This window comes from Chelon labrosus (genome assembly GCF_963514085.1).
Source record: "Chelon labrosus genome assembly, chromosome: 24".
Classification (NCBI taxonomy): domain Eukaryota; kingdom Metazoa; phylum Chordata; class Actinopteri; order Mugiliformes; family Mugilidae; genus Chelon; species Chelon labrosus.
The window spans coordinates 10,603,901-10,621,759 of NC_140357.1; the positions used below are offsets into that span (position 1 = coordinate 10,603,901).

General features: G+C 46.8%; 1 protein-coding gene across 4 annotated transcripts in view; it reads left to right on the top strand.

Moving 5' to 3' along the window:
• The window catches only part of LOC311509351 (nck-associated protein 5-like), a 107,661-nt gene that overhangs the window by 61,490 nt on the left and 28,312 nt on the right, over positions 1 to 17,859 (top strand). For all 4 annotated transcript variants that reach the window (XM_084574506.1, XM_084574507.1, XM_084574508.1 and 1 more), the window contains 2 exons: positions 10,117 to 10,207; positions 14,512 to 14,691. In XM_084574506.1, the coding sequence (XP_084430632.1) occupies positions 10,117 to 10,207; positions 14,512 to 14,691 (271 nt within the window). The remainder of the gene's footprint in view (positions 1 to 10,116; positions 10,208 to 14,511; positions 14,692 to 17,859) is intronic.

Here is a 17,859-nt window from a genome sequence, read left to right on the forward strand (position 1 = left end):
TGCGTCACAGCAGCTTTCCTAACCTTCAAAATCGATATCTTGTCCCTGCTTCTTCTCACCTCAGTGATATTTCTCTTGATCACTTGACCTTGTCATCAACAAACCGCCGATACGCTACTAATACTCCTCCTCAAACTTGTAAAGGCGCGAGCAAAGCTCTTGTCATCGCGTTGGGTAACCTCCATTTCACCCGCTTGTCGTCCTCCTGTGCAGCCGCTCAAGTGTGACAGAGCGGGGACAGCAACTCAAGAGACGGAGAGGAGACGATGCCATAATTAGGCGATAGCCATTCAGGGCTTCACTTATGCATAAAAAAAAAAAAAAAAAAAAATCCAAAAGTCCAGAGGATTTCACATTGGCTGCTTATCTTCTCATTAAGTTGGTGGAGAAAATCCCGTCCATTTTAAATAGTCCCCGTGTTACAGTGCAGACGAGGGCAGAGCCACCGCCAGGGGAGGGATGAAATATTTAAGAGCTATTCCAAAGATTTATCACATATTGAAAATGTTCCGTTGATGCCTCCGAATTAATGTTAATGGCGCCTCTCGCTTGTGTTCGGCGTCGCGTCGGTTTTATATTAAAAAAAGGGCAGCACATTACACTTTCAACACTTGCTTCGGGGTTATTTAGCAGCAACTTTTCACATTTTCGGCTAATTTCCATTTGGTGGTTTTCAGTCGCAGGCCAAACAGGTATGAACTGATTCCTTATAGACAGTTTCTAATTGGTAAATATGCAGCATATGCAAATTTTGCCGCAGCAGTATCCAACTGTCTGACCGTGGCAAAGGTTTGTAAAGCTACCAGAACTCTCTCTCTCTCTTTTGGACTCTTAAAAAAAAGGGTCGAGGTGAATTAGAAAAAGCTGGGAACGGCGATGTAAGAGTCAAATCCACAGTGAGAGAAAGAGCAGCTCTTTCCTTGATTGGGTCCTGCACTGGTCCCCATAGAGACAGGTGGGTTTAGAAGGCAGGGGTCGCCCAGATGGATGGTTCTCATCAGGTGTACTGTAGCTGTGGCTCTGCAATATAGAGAAAGAGTTCATTAAGTCCTTAAAAAGTGCTTATCAGAGTGGGGACCTCGCCATGCTGGATTGCTGCAATTTCGGTTGTCCGATGACGTCGCGACTCCTCGGGGAGCGCGAGGTTCTGCTACCTTCACCTCCGCCTCCGCCTCCGCCTCCACACAAACAAGCTAACAGGATTTCAGTCTTGCTGTCGAAGCCTTAATCTTTGTTTAAGCGATGCTGAACGGGGCGGGAAGCTAGTCCAGCATGTGTGTGTGGAGTGTGTTTACCGGTACCTGGCCCTGCGGTGGATTAACGCGCTCGCATGGCGGGCCAATAATCTGTGGCGCTGCGCCCCGGCGGCAGATGGGACGCCAGTGCGGTCACTTTAATTAGCGACTTACGAGCCAGTTAGAAAAAAAAGAAAAGAAAAGTAAAAGATAACTCGGTCACTAGGCTACTGGCAAAGGTCTTCCCATGAACCTTTGCCCCACTTGCTGCTTGCTCCACCGTTTCAGTTATTGGCTTATAGACATACCGCCCACCCACACACACACACAAGGACTCCACTTGCCGTCACTTGCGCCGTACGACCGTCGGCCGTATCGCCGCATCGACTTTAGGCTTATTTGTTGTGCATTAGGGGAATAGAAACCTCAGTTCATCAATGTGTCTCTGCAGATAACGCCCGCAAATCACGTTAAGTGGACATCCAATCTCTTAAACAGGCCGAGATCTGTTTGACCTCAGGCTACGATTGATTCGCTAATTAATTGAGGCCGTGTTTTGAATCGTGAGTGAAATGAGGCGAGCGACGGGGCAGATATTTCAAACGCCGTGCTCCTTTCCCCCCCCCGAGCTCGCTGCTGGAAATGATTTCCCACTTTATTGTTCTGTGATGATGTGAGAGAAAGGTTATGAGCCGCTTATTAGCGGTGGGTATGACACAAACGAGCAAACATCGCCAACCACACCAAAGAGAAAAGATCAGACTGTCGCCCCTGCGGCACGCCGTCAGCTTTTGTTTACATGTTCACTTTCTTTTGCAGTAGTTCTGCAGAATTTTTGGCTCGATGTGAGCACGGTCTCACCCCTGAGATCAGCTTTCCTCAAGTGACCGGCCACTTAGCTCCAGACATAGGTGCACACACTCACACACATGCCTATATCCACTCCCCCGTACGCTCCCTCCCCCAACCGGTTGGGCTCTTAGCCTGGTGTGGGTCACATGCCCAGCCCCTCCTGACTTGGGTCAACCCCCCTCAAAGACTCCACCGCCACTAGTGAGGCCTGCTGTCATTAAACTCCAGCGGATTAGACTCCTTAGCCCACCCTGGACGTCCCACAGCTTCATTTGGGAATTTCAAAGCCAGGGCAGCAGGACAGGACAGGACAAGGGGAGAATGGGGGAGAGAGAAGATGCAACCAGGAGGAATTAGAAAGACTAAACTTATTTCGAGTCCAACACTTTGAGTCAGCGCTTTGACAGGATGTCCGGTGATCGGACGAGAACATGGGGGCGACCAATGGCCCTACGTCAACGTCCATCCTGAAGATGAGGGAGGCAGTTTTCAGGTAATTAGCCGCAGTTCAATTATTTTGAATTATTGTTGCAGTTTGTTTTGCTTTCCACGCTCATCCTCTTAAAAGACTTTATTGTAGTCGGTGGAGATTAGGAAAGGGAAAAGTGGAGGCCCTTTGTCGGCTGCTGCTCTCTAATCGACTCACACGCCTCGGCATATTAAAGCCCAGGTCTGACATGTTGACATATTTGCTGCTATTCTCAGATTTATCCGTTCCCCTCTGTCATCTGCGAAATAAAACTCTTTTTTTGCTGCGGGATTAGAGTCATTGTCACCCAGAACACATGTGCACTCATCGGCAAAACCAGGGCGTTTACAACCGGGCCCCCCCCCGGTCCACTCCACTTTGAATCATTGCCGTCTTGAAGGGCCCTCTTCGCGGCAGGACACGGGAGACTTACGGCAAGACTAACAACAACAGCAGACGACGTCGACGGGCTGCCTGCAGATTTACGGCTCGGTATTCTTCCCACAGAGAAAAAAAGCGCGCGTCGGCCGATGATGTAAACAGGCAGGAATGGCAGCACTTTTCAAGTCTGGACGTGTTGTTTGGACGGTCACGCTCAGGTTGAGATCCCTCCACGGTCCGCGGGAGTAAAGTTTCAGAGCCGTGTGCGCCGCTCGCATCCATGTGCTACTCTCATTACCGGCTGCATCGGGCTGCACAGCTGGACCGGCAACACGCTCGCAGGGAGCTGAGTGATTGCGCTCTGTTTGCAGATCAATGCCGGCTCCTCTAATCATCCAGGCATCCAGCCACGCCTGACCCGAGTGTTTTAATTTGGCGCATTGGAAATGCCCTCCCCCCCCTCCCACGCCCTCCGTCCTGCACGCCTTGGCGGCTGCAGGATTTGACCAAGATGAATCAGGCCCCTGTTCGAGACGACACATCTGGGGTCATTAACAGAAAGAAGGCAGGGAGGGTGGAGGGTGAAGGCGGGGGGGTCGGCTTTTTGAAGTTACTTCCTTGCTCCTGCCCAATGGGGACGAGGGCTGTTAAATAGATAATAGGTGTCTGGACTATTTCGGGAGCACCTCATATTTAAAGGATTTATTGGTCCATTTCAAGCCTCTCTCTTTAACTCTCAAATTTGAACAGGGAATTATGTCTGATTGAACTTAATTTGGGTTATTCTGCTCCATCACTTGCGCTAAATTACCAGCCCATAAGAGAGCTTTGGTATCAATCGCCTTTGAAGAGAATACTTACTTAAAGGCGCCTCTCTGGTTTTGTGTGCAAAAACTTCAACCTGTTACTTGTTTGCAGTTGTGGCGGACAATCCCAAACCCTCGCCCCACCACCCCGCTGACTTCCGCCTTGGATTAAACGCGCCGGTTATGATGTTTATGGGCTGTTGAAAGAGGTCAGATTACAGGCGTCCGCGGAAGTAGGGCATCCGTCCTCGCGTCACCACAGTTTGCTCGTTTTCGCCGGGCTGGTGCTCACAGATTGTAGCCCGAAGCCAAAACTCATGGGTTGCGGTATAGATTTGGTTTCAGCTGACACATATACAGAGCAAGAATTAAAAAAAAATAAATAAAAATAAGCCAGTCGTCTACGTCTTTAAGGGTCAGCACGGAACATTTATTCGCCTGTACGAAGGAATTTTAAAAGCAAAACTCTAAGCAGGACAGCTTTATGGTGACTTTATTTACAAGTTACAGAACATATTTACATTTTAGATAGAAATCCAAACCAGATGTTTTATTTACATGAAATCTCAGTTGAAATATGGCCGACTCGCTGAATGTTTCTGTTGGACCGCGTACAGACTGAAAGCAAATCAGAAACAAAAAGGCTGCAGATAGATTTTTCGGCGTACATTCGTGAAGCCTAAAGGTCTACCACTTGCTTTGTCCAACCAAATATAACCAGCTAACCCTAACCCAGTTTACTAAGAAATGTTTTAAATATATACGTCTGGGCTGACTTTATCGACTGCCCTCCAAGTTGATCCCTAGCTCCCAAACGGCCCTGCTAGGGAGAAGTTCCTGCCGTAAGTAACCAACTGTCATTATGACTAGTGTTTCCCCCCCTCTGAGAGCTCTTCCTCAGTCTGTACCTCTGTCTCACATGTGGAACACACATGCCTTCAATCCATCTGAGAGATCTTTACAACAAAAAGGCTCCGATGCTCTCGAGGTACTGACGGCTTCCTCCTCGCAGACTACTTTCTTTGGCCGGGGGTGAACATGTGGAACAACCGTCATGAGTTTTTCTTTCTAAATCCTTCCAAATGTAGCGGAGGGATGACGGAAGGACTTAAATCCGGATCCCTCCATATGTCTCTTTTAATTTACAGACTCGATCGCGGCCAGGCGGCGTGGCGCTTACGCTAAAACCGGGAAGAGCGTTTGACGACGCTTGTCACAGCGGTTGGTCAACAAATATAAGAGTGAAATACGGCCGACTAAATGCTTCGGCCTCTTGATCTTTTTTTCTCCTGCATGTGTGTCTTGTTGGTGGGGTTAAAGGTTGCCGTTGAGAGTCAGCGGTCATGAGGGCGAGGACCTTTGTAATGCTACTCCGTTGTAACATGCATGACTGATGTGCAGCTCCGAGCTGTCCGCGAGGCTCTAACTCTTTAGTTTGTTTCTTCATTTAGGTCACGTCTAAGAAAGGGTCTCCTTGCATGTTTCCTGCAAAACAGCTCTAAGAGGATAAGGGTGGCTTAGCGTTGGGTTAAGCAGGGCAATCACCCGGTGGGCGCGCATAAGCGATTTGCTGGAAAGGAGTCCGGGAAGAAGAATGGAATATTTCTGCGCTGAAACAGACAGTTTCTCACAGGTCAGATAAGGCGATTGTGGCCTTCGATGCAGCGGTCACGCGACGGCCCCCCGACAGCCTCGATTTCAGCTGCACAACCAGGTGATTGTTCGCCCTATCATTTCACCAGCTTTGGGATATTCCAATTGTGCACCAGTCAAATCTGATTAGAGGATTTCCTTCGACCCGAGCCTTTGACGAAGTGAGAGTGTCTCCGCACTGAGACAGGGGTGTAATGCGGTCCGTTTCGTCGTTTCACCCTGATCTGCGTCTCTGCGTCTGATGCTTGAACACATGGCTTTTCTGTGATAAAAGCACCAAGAAGAAAAAGCGGTTTTATTTTTCAGAAGTGTAGCTAATATGCTGCTGCCAACGAATACTGGCAGCCTGAACCGTGGCGAGGGGAGGGGAGGGGAGGCTTGTTCCGAGCCGTGAAACATGCAAAACAAGCAGGCGGGAGTCATTGGCAGGAGAGCCACGACTAAAAATTAACAAAAACAAACATCTAAAAAACCTTGTTGTTAAAAAAAGTGCCGCATTTGGAGGGAGGCTTGTCGAGATACCACGCAGAGATCTCTGATCGTACACCGAGTGTCCTGGCATGCGGGTTTCATTGCACGGAAAGTGTTGATTTTAGCAAAGCCTCTTAGACACCACACACACACACAAAAAACGCTGGCTGACAACACCGGGAGATCCCTGTCCTTAGTTATGCTTCATCCTAGCAAGTGCAACCCTGATCCGAGACTACTGGCCTGCTTGCATCTCAGCAGGGGCCCTTCTCCTTTGGAGAGGGCTTAACACGGGACATATGGGGAAGTCTTTCCCTGCCAGATCGCTGTCTTTGCGCAGGGCCAGTGACGGATAATGACACGCCGGAGACACGGCAAAGCAGAAAATGAGAACATGCTGTCAGGCCGACTCGGTCACCGGGCCACGGGACTAACCGCTCTGCTTGTCGATTGAGCGAAAAGCACTGAGGCTTATATGATGACTGCATGGCCTATTTTAGCCCAGAGACCCACATTTACAGCCGCAGCGTCTGGGTCACGTTATAGCACCGGGGCGTGCAGTCGGATGTCTCTCCACATGGAGCTCAGGGACGTCTGCGCGGTGTTTCTGGCTTTTTTCAGAAAAGGCGGCGTCAAAAATGAAGAAAAGCTCAAGATGGGGTGAGTTTGGAACGAGCGGCGTCAGCTTTTTAGAGACTCTCGGAGTCCCTTTGATCATTTCCAGGTCTGTGAGGGAATTTGTCATCGGAGGCTGCAGCCGAGCAAAGCTGCAGCACTCTCAATGAAACAGAAAAAGTTTGGAATAAAACGCTCTTTGAAGTCATTGTGACACTTGACAGCTAAATGATAAAGAGCTAGAAGACAGGAAGGTTTATTTTTATTTTAGTTTTTTACTTAAACCATGAGAGTTTCACCTCTAATTGCCCCCGGTGTGTTCTGATGATTCGCCTCCGCGGATCACATGAGAGCTCCAGACAGCCTGCGATCATGTGTGTGTTTTCTGTGTGTGTTTGAGAAGGTGAGGCGTGAAGACGGTCAGACCTCAGGCTGAAAATTGATCGGAGCCCTAATTGTGTTTCCAGCGCCGCCGTCGAGCGTCGCGCTTGGAATTCAGCTCGTGCCGCGCGAGGGTCAGGGGAGTCAGAATTGGCTTTTGCGTCCACGTCATGCCGCCGCTCTGAAACACACCTTCCACCTTTCTTCCTTGAGTGATGCTTTCAATAGGTCATTGGCAAGACTTTGTTTAGCTTATCTCCCTTATTAAATACGAGCTTCTGCAGAAAATGAGGCAGATTCAAGATGTGAGACATGATGTTGCGTCCTTCAACCTGTATTCTCTGGCTTTTTTTGGACATTTTCTAGTGGCTATGTCATGTTTTGGCCAAATAAATCCTGAAACATCTCCAGTCCACCACCACCTCCACCGAACTTCAAAGTCTCTCTTCAACACTCTCGGTCCCCGCCATCAAAACCGTGCGTCCGGGGAGATGCCGCGCATCTGTGCCTCCAGTGGATCTTTGAAATGGAAGCGGCAATGGCAGCTCCACAAAGGCTCTCTTTCAGCCGTGCAGGAGCACCCCATCCAGACCCTTTCCTCCATCAGCCACAACACTTAGGAAGCAGGCAGGTTGAGCCATCAAAGCCTCCCACCGTGCTGCCAGCTCGTAAACTTATGCCGGCTTGCTTGTGTTTCTAGGGCCACACCTGCAACAGAAACAAATAATTCTCCATTCATTGCGTCCCTGGCTTATTTAGCGAATGTTTCCCCTCCATTAGAATAATTTGAGACTCCCATCTGTCGCCTCGCTTCATGATATTTACACTTTTTCTAATTTCAGTTCAATTTGAAAAGCCCTGCTCTGCATATTTATCCTGATCCAGTCTTACAGTACCTCGGTTTGGTTTTTGAGAATTGTTTTAAACGACCTCGCGGATGGGGTTTATCTTTTAGAAACAAGACGCACACACATTGCGGCTATATCTGCAGGTTGTCACCTGAGCAAATCCCCTCAGTGCAAGGACTTCCCCTACTTGCAATACCGATCATGCCTGCCCGCTAGTCCTTGACCTAATGTCGGCGTCTCCGAACTCCAGAGCTGTCCGCGTCCTGTTTGCTCTATAGGTTGGTGCTGATTAAGGCCGGCATTTAAAGCAGGAACTGGAGCAATCTGCCACCAGCCCTGCCTGCCTGCCTCTTTGACTGTTCAGTCAGCAGCTAGCGGAGTGATTACAGCCGGCTTTGCGGCTCAGCCTGGACAGATGGCGTGCCTAGCGCCATCCTCCCCTTCCCGGCCTGCCTGTGCTCATTTTCACCCGAGAGCGCACATTCAACAGCTAGGGAAGAAAAAAAAACTACCAGGAAATTGTGTGTCAAGAGACATAGTTTTTATGCTAAGCTAGGCTAAGCTAACTTGCTGCAGCCCACTGCTGCACATTTAGCAGATATGCATAAGCAAATAAGCTAATTTACCATGTTAGCCAAAACTCTTCCTTTGCGTTTGGACATATCCTGATGTTTCCTCCACCTAGTTTAGATTATTTTAGGTTTTGTGTGATTTGTGCACTCTATGCATCGACTTGACAAGTATTACCAGACCTTCTCTTGCGTGAAACAAGCACACGAGTCATGGGTTTGGGGCTAGCAACAAGGAGGCGGATGATCCGTGCAAACGAGCCTCTCTTGTTTAACTTGAATCGAACCACGAAAAGAAGAAGCAGACGACAACGACCGTGTCATGGAACTCAGATGATTCCCACCTGACGATGTCAAAGCTCTTCTTTTTGGTGTTCCTGAATGTCAGCTGTATAATTTCATTCCGGTGTACATGATCCCAGCTGGGTCCAAGATTATCTCACCTTCCTTATCTAGTCCTGTGGTAGTCTTTTACAGAATCAGGTACTGGTTAAGATTCACCACACGGCTCGAGGGATTAAAAATATAATAAAAAAAGGCATGTGGCTCTTATTCAGATGAAAATAGGTTGAGGTATTTTCACGTGCACTCTTCTCTTCGATACCTGTTTTGCATGCAGCTTGCAGCGTTCGCAGCACGAAATAGAAGCGCAGATTGCTCCGAGCGGACCAGGCCCCTGAAGGTCAAGGTTGCGCGCTTGCGATTGCGCTTAATTCAAGCCGTCGACGCGCACGGCTGCAAAATCTCACACGATAAGACAGTAAGCAGCGTGTTTGCATGTTTCGTACGCGGTCCAGTCGCTTGGACAAAGTGTTCCCCGCATAGCGAGCTGAGCAGAAGCTGGGATTCAGTCCAATAATAAAAAAAATAAATAAATAAAAAAATTACCACTCATCCATCTCGGCGGCTCTGGCACCGATTCAGTCCCTTTTTATTTTTTTATTCTCGCTGTGGGCCCATTTATGTGTGTGAAAGAAAAAAAAAAAATCACAATCAAAGGACGCAATGATCCATTTCAAACTACAAACCACTTAGAGCTTGGTAGTACAGATTCCATTTTAGATGTTTTCGGCCGCTGATCGCTCTGGCACCGCGTCAGTTCAGACATTTAAACCGAAAATGATCTGAAGGTTCTCTGGTAGCTTCATGCTGGAGGACACATGTGACCCTTTACAAATCAGCAGGCAGGTGAGGAAGGATAATGTCTGCTTAGCCAGAAGACTGGGGTCCGTGTTCCACGTTAGACCTTTTCTTATTCCTGTTGTCAAGTTAATATTCTCCTTTTTTTTATTATTTCCTTCGTATTCAGTCTCTTTTTTTGTTAGACTGAGGCAGCTAACCCCTCGACGGCAAACATTTTCTTGGCTAACCATGGTGAGAAGTTCCACCTTAGCGAGATTTTACAGGAACTAACTCACTTACTGGGTTAAATTTTTTAAAAGTCTGATGTTTTGTTGACCCTCCATGCTCACCAGAATAGTGTGAGTGTGCTGGTGCAGTTTTCCGTTTCCAGTTGATTAAGATCAAAACTTTCGTGCTTGGAAGCTGACAAACGATCTGCGCTCCATTTGCAGACTTTGTCAGCGTATATCACCACCACATGAATGCCTCCACTGCACAAGTCATAATAACTCTTGCGAGGCAAGTTGCCGGTTTGTTTAGTAGGCGGTGAAGTTGACGAAGACCGTGGCATGAAACGGCGCCTTTGTCTTCCCGGCAGAAATGCAAACGTCATGCAAATGAGCCACGCGAATGATCTCTGCATGGCGCATAAGTGTCCTCCTTGAGTTCTCTATTAACGTGACTAAACGTGATGAAATGTGTCCCTGTGTGCAGGATGGAAGAGACGGTGCGGTCGCTGCTGCAGAATCAGGGAGTCCTGGAGCAGACCGCTGTGGACACAGTGGACATCATGAAGGCCTATAAGGTAAACTAGTATCCTATGAGCTGATGATCAGCAGTTTTTCCCTTATTTACTGGATACGCCAGGAACCATTCTGCAGGATGAAGCCTCTTTGTTTATTTCTCCTCAGCCGTCCTCCGTCTTAGCTCCGAGTGTTCAATAAAGCTAGGCCGAGCCAAGGTGAAGGCTTTCATTGCCAGCTCTGTTACATAAGGGAAATAGCTTCTGGGATTGAACAGAAAAAAAAAGCAGAAAGAATAAGTAATGCTATATATTTTTTGAAGCGTCCGGTCAACTTTGGGGTCACGCTTTTACAATTTGGAGCTGGACATGTTTACACGGAGTTGCAGCTCTGAGAAGCTGTCCATCGTCAGGAGAGCAACCAACTATGGAAAAATAGTACGTTCGCTTCCGGCTGTGTGTGATGCATTCATCTGTAGACTCTCGATTTATTTACCCGAGCCTCTACTTTACTTTATTTCCGTCACAGTATAAGAGCACACAGTGACCATAAAGGGTGGTGTTGTCTTTACCATCCGAGCAGGTGAAATGAGAGCGAAAAGCCTCCGGGGAGCAGAAGAAAAGGGCATCACTAGTTCACGAAGTATGCAATAAAAAGAGTGTCTTTATCAATGACCGCGCTCATATGTCTCTGTAAATAAAAGACAGAAAAAGACGCAGAAATAAATAAATAAATAAAATGACTGATGAGCACAAATAAAAAGTGACCGGAATAAAAAACGAGTGCCATGAGATTAAATGTCAGTTGTTCCACAGATAAATATATATATTTTTATACCAAGGAGTACGGGTGGGAGTGAAACATGGGATTAGAAGCCATGATAATAAAACAGATGTCCTGGAAGTCATCCTCAGGAGCGAAAGCTTTATCATAAAAATACGACTAGACAGCCCAGCCTTGTGAAATATATATCAAATGGATGCAGTTTGTTAATATGCAGAGAATGTTCTCCGAGCACATGAAATAATACCTTTCTGGGTGTCCTACGACAAAAAGGAGAGGAGACGTTGAGAAGAAACAGAAGGACGACAAGGACAGGACGTGGAATTTGAAGTGTTGGGTGGATGCAACCAATGGGAGCCATTTAGTTGTTAACAAATACAACTCCATGGAGCTCGGATGACATGCACGACTATGAGCCCATCTCCTTGGACCGGCATTGACCCCAGACCAACTTTTCCTTGCCCAAAATCCCCAAGATTTAAAAATTTGGTTAGAATGTGAGTCAATGGGACATTTTTGTCCACTAATGAATCAAGAGGATAGTCATTTTTAAATATGTTACATAAGAAAATAATGCATCCAAGTCAGTATTTTAGATAATCTTTGTCATATCCAAGACTTTTTGACTTTTTAATCCAAGAATTGTGTTCTTTTTGTTTTGTTTTTTTGTAAAAAACTGAGACTTTAAGTAATCAAAGTAGTCATTTAAACTGATTGAATTTTGAACAGTTTTGAAGTGGTTTGAGAGATTTATGCAGAAAAAGATCAGTATAAAGAATATTTTATAGCAGTTTTTTGGAAGTAGACATTTTTGTCCTTAATGACTCAAGAAGGTAGAAAATTCCAAAAAATTTTGATGCTACACATTTCTGGCCATTGCCATCTTGGCAGTGCCTGACTCCGCCCTAGTCCCATTTAATTCTGAGATAGACAAAACCATTTTTTTATTTTTTTGTACCAGGCTTTAACCATGTTTATTTAATGCTGCAAAGTTGGACGTTTTAACATAGATGTCTGAGGATTGACCATAGACTGTATAAAGATAGACGGCGGAACAGCTCCTCAAAAGTGAAGCCAAAGCAAGTAGAGCTCCCCCTGGTGGCTGGCTGCAGTATAGGTCATAAGCTCCACCTCCTCCATGTTAGTGGGCGGGTCTTGGACCAAACTAAAACACTTGATTTTTTTTTTCCCCAAGGATAGTTTCTGTCATTTCAGGTAGTTAATATAATGTTGATGCATGTCCAAGTGTCAGCTCAGTTTGCCGCTGCCAGTATCCCCAGGAAAATAGCGTCAGTTTGGCCAATGCTAGGAAGTGGGGACCGCATTGTCCATATTTATATACAGTCTATAGAATTGACTCTTTTGGAGTGGCCATTAGAGGAACTGCAGCCACTCCCACAGTGACGTGCAGGATGTAGTGTTTGTGGACATAGTTTACTCCTGTGATCAACAGTGCATGGACATTGTCAAAGAGAATAAACATGGAGGGTTATTATGCTATTCCCAGTTGCTGTATGAGTGAACACCAGCCGTTCCTACTGCTGCGAGGTTCTCCTGCTGCAGCTGTATTCTGTGTATTCAGCAGACAAACTCAATATCTTGAAAGGGCAGCATGAGGGACAAGGTTCCCTCCCCTTCTCCCACTCCAGACTCTCTCTCCCTCTGTCTCTGCGGAGATTACCGAGCCCTTTAACGCCGTCTGATGAGCAGTCTCTCAAAAGCAGACCGCAGACTTCTCAGGCAAACAAAAGCAAACTTAAACCCTTCACTATAATAAAGCGCCGCTTCCAACACAGTTGTCTGATGGAATCAAACAAGATTGAAAACCTAATATGTGTTGAGACAAGATTGGATCAAGCTGAAAAACAGTGTTGAGAAGGACATCATTTCCAGCTCCTATTAGGAGAAAGCAGAGGCTCGTTCTCGGCCGCATTTGGATATAAATATATAAAACCCGAGCTGCGGCCATCCATCAGCGCCGCTAACTTCAATTTTGCCCAGCACATTAACCATAGGTATCTTCAGGTTTGACAGTCATCTGTCAAAGCTCAGCTCGGGATGAAGAATTTAATGCATGCGCGCGGTAATTCATCACACTCTCTGTGGCATTTGAAGAAAAGCTCCCACCGCTTCATTCAAGGCACAGAGTCAGGGAAAAAAATACCTCCCTCGCAGTCTCAAGATGTGACGGCGCCTCTGTTCAGAGGAAGGGAAGGATACGTGCATGGTGTAGGTTCATGTACAGAGAAAGGCTGAATGATCCACAGGTTAAAGTCTCTAAGACAGAAAAGGTAAAGAATTCTTTGATAGAGGAAAAAGGAAGACGAGACTGATAAAGGAAAGTCAAAGAGAGGAGCATAACGCCAGAGACGAAGGCAATCTGACTGAGAGTCAAAGGAAAGGGCACAGATTATATACAGGTGGGTTAATGAGGCGCAGGTGCAACGCGTCAAGGCAGGGCTAGCAGCACACGAGCAGGTGGAGGGCGTCTGAAGATGCTAGTGACTAATCACACAGGATAAAACATGTTAAATAAAGAGGAAATATATGAATATTTGCTGTTTCTCGTCACATATCAGACCCTTTCACCTCTCAAATGAGACAATCGTAGCATGTCGGAAGCAGGAAATCTCTCACCGAGGCAGCTTATTTTGAAATATTCAGTCGGAGCGAAACAATCTGAGAGGTTTTTATTGTTTTTGTCTGGAGGAAATAACTTTTTCGCTCATCTCCTCAAACCCCAGACCCCCCCCAAGGTGATACCGGGCCCGGTTTAGCGCAACAGCACATTTCTATAATTCGTGCTAATACCACTTTTAAAAAACCTTATCCGTCTTCTCCCTTTCTCTAATCGTCACCGTTTCCTTGTTAAACCCTGCACATCATTTATATTCCTGAGGCGGTGTCTTAAAATCGCAATCAATGCACATCGCAGGAGACGACTGTTTGGCTTCGTGCATCAAACATAACTTTTGAGAATTAAAGACGCGCTTACCGCTACTTTTATCTATTTGCAGCTGATCACTAAATGATCTTGCACATTTTCACGCTCAGCTCCTGTGCTCACAACCCGAGGCCGCGGAGACTCGTTGGCGATCGTGAATAATCTCTCGACTGTGACAGAGAGCTCCTTGTTTTCTGCTTAGCGCTAGAAAGACAGCGGCTAATTAGCAGCTAATTATTACCAGTAGTTAATTATCGCAGACACCAGCAAGCCAGAGAGAAAACTGAAGAGACGCGAAAGAGATGTAGCTGGCAAAGAGACTGAGAGAGATTGTCAAAGGGCGGAAGAGGGAAGAGTGTAGGATCCCCACAAGGTCAGCGGCTCTCTTTGGAAAACATGTGAAACATGATTAGGGATTAGGGGATGTTTTGGAGCTCTGTTGTCGTAGCGGCCTCCCCGTTGCCCCATCTGCTCATCTGATCCCTCCAACTTCTCCTCCGCCTTTCACGGCTCCGTACTCCTTCTTCATCCTGCCCCGCCGCACCTCTATTTTAAAATCCCATCTGCTCTGCTTTTCTTTTCTTTTTTTTTAACTTGCCAAACCCTTAACCACGTCTCCTTTTTTTTTCTGTGCATCAGGATAAACTCTCGGAGGAAGTGCAGAAGCAGCGCGCCGGCCCCGAAGACAGCGGCCCCCCGCCGGAGACTCAAACGGAGCCGGACCCCGGGCTCCCACTGAACCCCGAACACGACGCCAGCCAAGCAGAAGAGGACAAAGACAAAACCAAGCTCCTCGCGGAGCGCCTCAAGGCCCTGGAGGTAGCTACTCCTCTGCTCTCCCTCCCTATCTTCACCGCTTTGAATCTCTCTTTGTCTCCCACCTTCTCTTCTCTGCTTTGTTCTCCTCCACTCCTCCCTCTTTGTACTTCCTCCTGCATCCACACTCCTAGCCACCCCTGGCTATCCTTTGTGGCCGGCCCCGTCTGCCAGTTGTCAGAGTCCTTGTGTCTGAAAGCATGACAGCTCGTCAAATTCTCCAGCCTTCCCTCGTTCGGAGAGCAAAGTCATCCTGCGAGAGTCGCCGCTGGGGCCTCGGGCGATACTCCAGCTCCGGTTTGTTTTCCTCCGCGCTGGGGGATTTGAAGCTGCACTCTGCCACGAGCCCCAAGCAACAGCCGTAGCAGCCATGGTGATCCATGCTGATCGCTTTTATTTTTAATTTTTTATTCGCCGAAGCCGCCGGACGCACATCCTCTCAGATCTCTGCAGCAATTAAAGGGCTCAGGCTTAATTAAATTCGGCCTCCAGTCGCAGCCGTTCGGTGGCTCCACATGGCCTTTCTCGTTGTTTTAGTGGTGGAAGGTGTGCAACATACATCTAACAAGAAATATTAGAACAAACACAGCAACAATAACAGTTAAGTGGCAGATAATAGCTCCTCAGAAGTAAGTTATCTTCCAGGAGTGGCAGGAAGTATCGTCAGCCTGTCCTAAGCACGTTAAATTTTATCAAAAGTTATCCGCCGTTTTATTCCCGTCCTCCGCTCGGGTGATGGATGCGCCACCGGCCGAAGCGGCAGGAACGCAACAGAGGCAATACATCACCGCTCTCGCATTGTGCACAAACTTATTTGTCCGGCTCATACTGATACCGTTCGTTAACTCGGCGGCTGAACGCGTCGCCGTCTGTTACAGAGTCCACAGCCACGTGATAAATCTTCAGCTTTAAGGACTGACTTGTGTTCTGCCCAAACTGAAACAAGCTTAGATCAAATCTGTCCTTATAAAAGGTGTTCGTGTTATCAAACCTCTTTATTTGAGCTAGTTGTTTTGGTTTTATGTGTCCCGATGCGTTGCTGTCAGCCTCGTTTCTGGGCAAACTTAGCTTGATAACAGTGGAAAACAAAGTTAGCAACTTGCTGAGGAAGAAAGTGGAGCATTTAGCAGCTAAAGTGTTAAAGACGTTTTTCTCAGAAGTTGGAGGAGACCAAAAATAGAGTTTAAAGAAAGCGGTCGAAAGCAGAACTTCACGTGAATGCTGCTTCATATTTCATCATACATTTATCTTTAAATGTTAAAATATTTAGGAAAATTGTGTCTTTTTGTGTCAAACTTTCAGGCAGAAACAAAAGATTTAAAATGTAGAGGATGCCATAGTATCGTAATAATACACAGAAGAGTAAGATATAATCGTACAGATTTATATTAAAGTTTTATTATGTTTTCTTGCTGCTGGAACCAGTTGACAAGGAGTCGTCTCTGCTTAACTTCTTCCCCTGCAGCTTTTCAGTTTCACAACTCGTTCATGTAGAGTCGAACAAGCACCTTCCACAAGTGTCGCGACCCGGCTGGAGGGCAACAAAATAAAACGGAGACAGGCATCAGAGTTATTTTATGTTTCAGAATATATTTTTTTTATAAATAAAAAAATAAACTGCAAAAACTGCAGGCAACGGGGTTAGACATGGTGAGAGCTTCCTCAGCTGCAGAGCGGCGTCTTCCCAGGCAGGTGTAGCTGATTAAGGGGTTCAAGCACAAAGCATAGACTGTATATAAACATGTACGATGCGTCTCCACTTGCTTGCTTTGGCCAAACTGACGTTATTTTCCCGGGGATATGGGTGGCGCCACCTTGTGAGGTTTGTAGCCAGAGTCTGATCAGTACGGTCCGAGGGTGGAGCCATGTGGAGCCGCGATACCGATGCCCCGCCCACGCTTCCTCCAGACTCACTCGAGTTTTTGTTTAATTAACACTACGCTCTGCTCTACCTCCACCAGTTACAAGGAAATGTTGGATTATACACTGTATTTATTATTTCCCCATGGAGCGGTTGGCATGGCAACTGGTAGTCACCATTATCCACATCCTGTTTCTATAGCGTCAAATAACTAACTAAAACGAAACTTATCCCAAAAATTGACACTTCAACACTCATCATTATATTAACTACCTAAAATGACAGAAACCATCTCTGAAAAATGTATTTTAGTGTTTTAGTTTGGCCCAAGTCCCGCCCACTGTCATGGAGGGGGTGGAGCTTATGACCTATACTGCAGCCAGCCACCAGGGGGAGCTCTACTTGCTTTGTCTTCACTTTTGACCATCTTTATACCGTCTATGGCACCAACCAAAGACAGTTGCCCTGCAAGGCCAGCTAGCTTGAAGCAACACAAACCATCACAATACAGTTCTTTGCGTCCCGTGAGAGCAGCTCACCCCACAAAACCGCAGTGTCTTGAACTAGCAGCGGTGTAGTCATTTCAGCGTTAGCAGCTTGTGTGTGTTGCCGAACAATAAAGCCGCAGTAACATTTATTGAGGTAACAGAACGCCTCTTAAGTTGCCTGACGTGTCAGATAACACTTCACATTGACGGTTAGAATAAAGCTCTCTGGTGTAGGCGTAGTGCCGAGCACATCAACACATAATACAAGGTCTTTCCTGGCTGTTGCATAAGAAAAGTTATTTTTTTTTAAAACATACAGTGACAAAAATATGGAGCGGGAAGTTTAATAGTAACTGACGCTGTATAAGGGTGCAGCTAAAAATAGACGTTCCAGGCTCTAATTAGTCGGCGTCGTTGGTATGTTTTCATTTGTAATTATGTTTCCCATGTTTTCATCAAGGGACTGGTAGTTTCCACTAAAGGGCAGAGGGCGAGACAAGCAAAGGAGGCTGACAGCTCCTAATACGCTGCCTGCCTCTGACAAATTGGAAACTCCCAGAGATCAATAGGGCGCCGCCTCATCGCTTGGCAAGTGGAGGAGATATTCTTATTAGGTCCAAACTCCAAATGGCCAGCTGCCGCCCCAAAGTTCAGCATCATAACTTCCATCCCCTTGACCTTTTCCCCCGCCGCACTTGGTAATTTTTTTATTGGCCATCCCGGTTCAAAGTTGACATATGACCTTTGTGAGGCAAGTCTCCCCTTTGGCTGCAGCTCCGTTTGACTGCTGTTGTTTTGTTGCATCGAATGTAACCGAAGTCT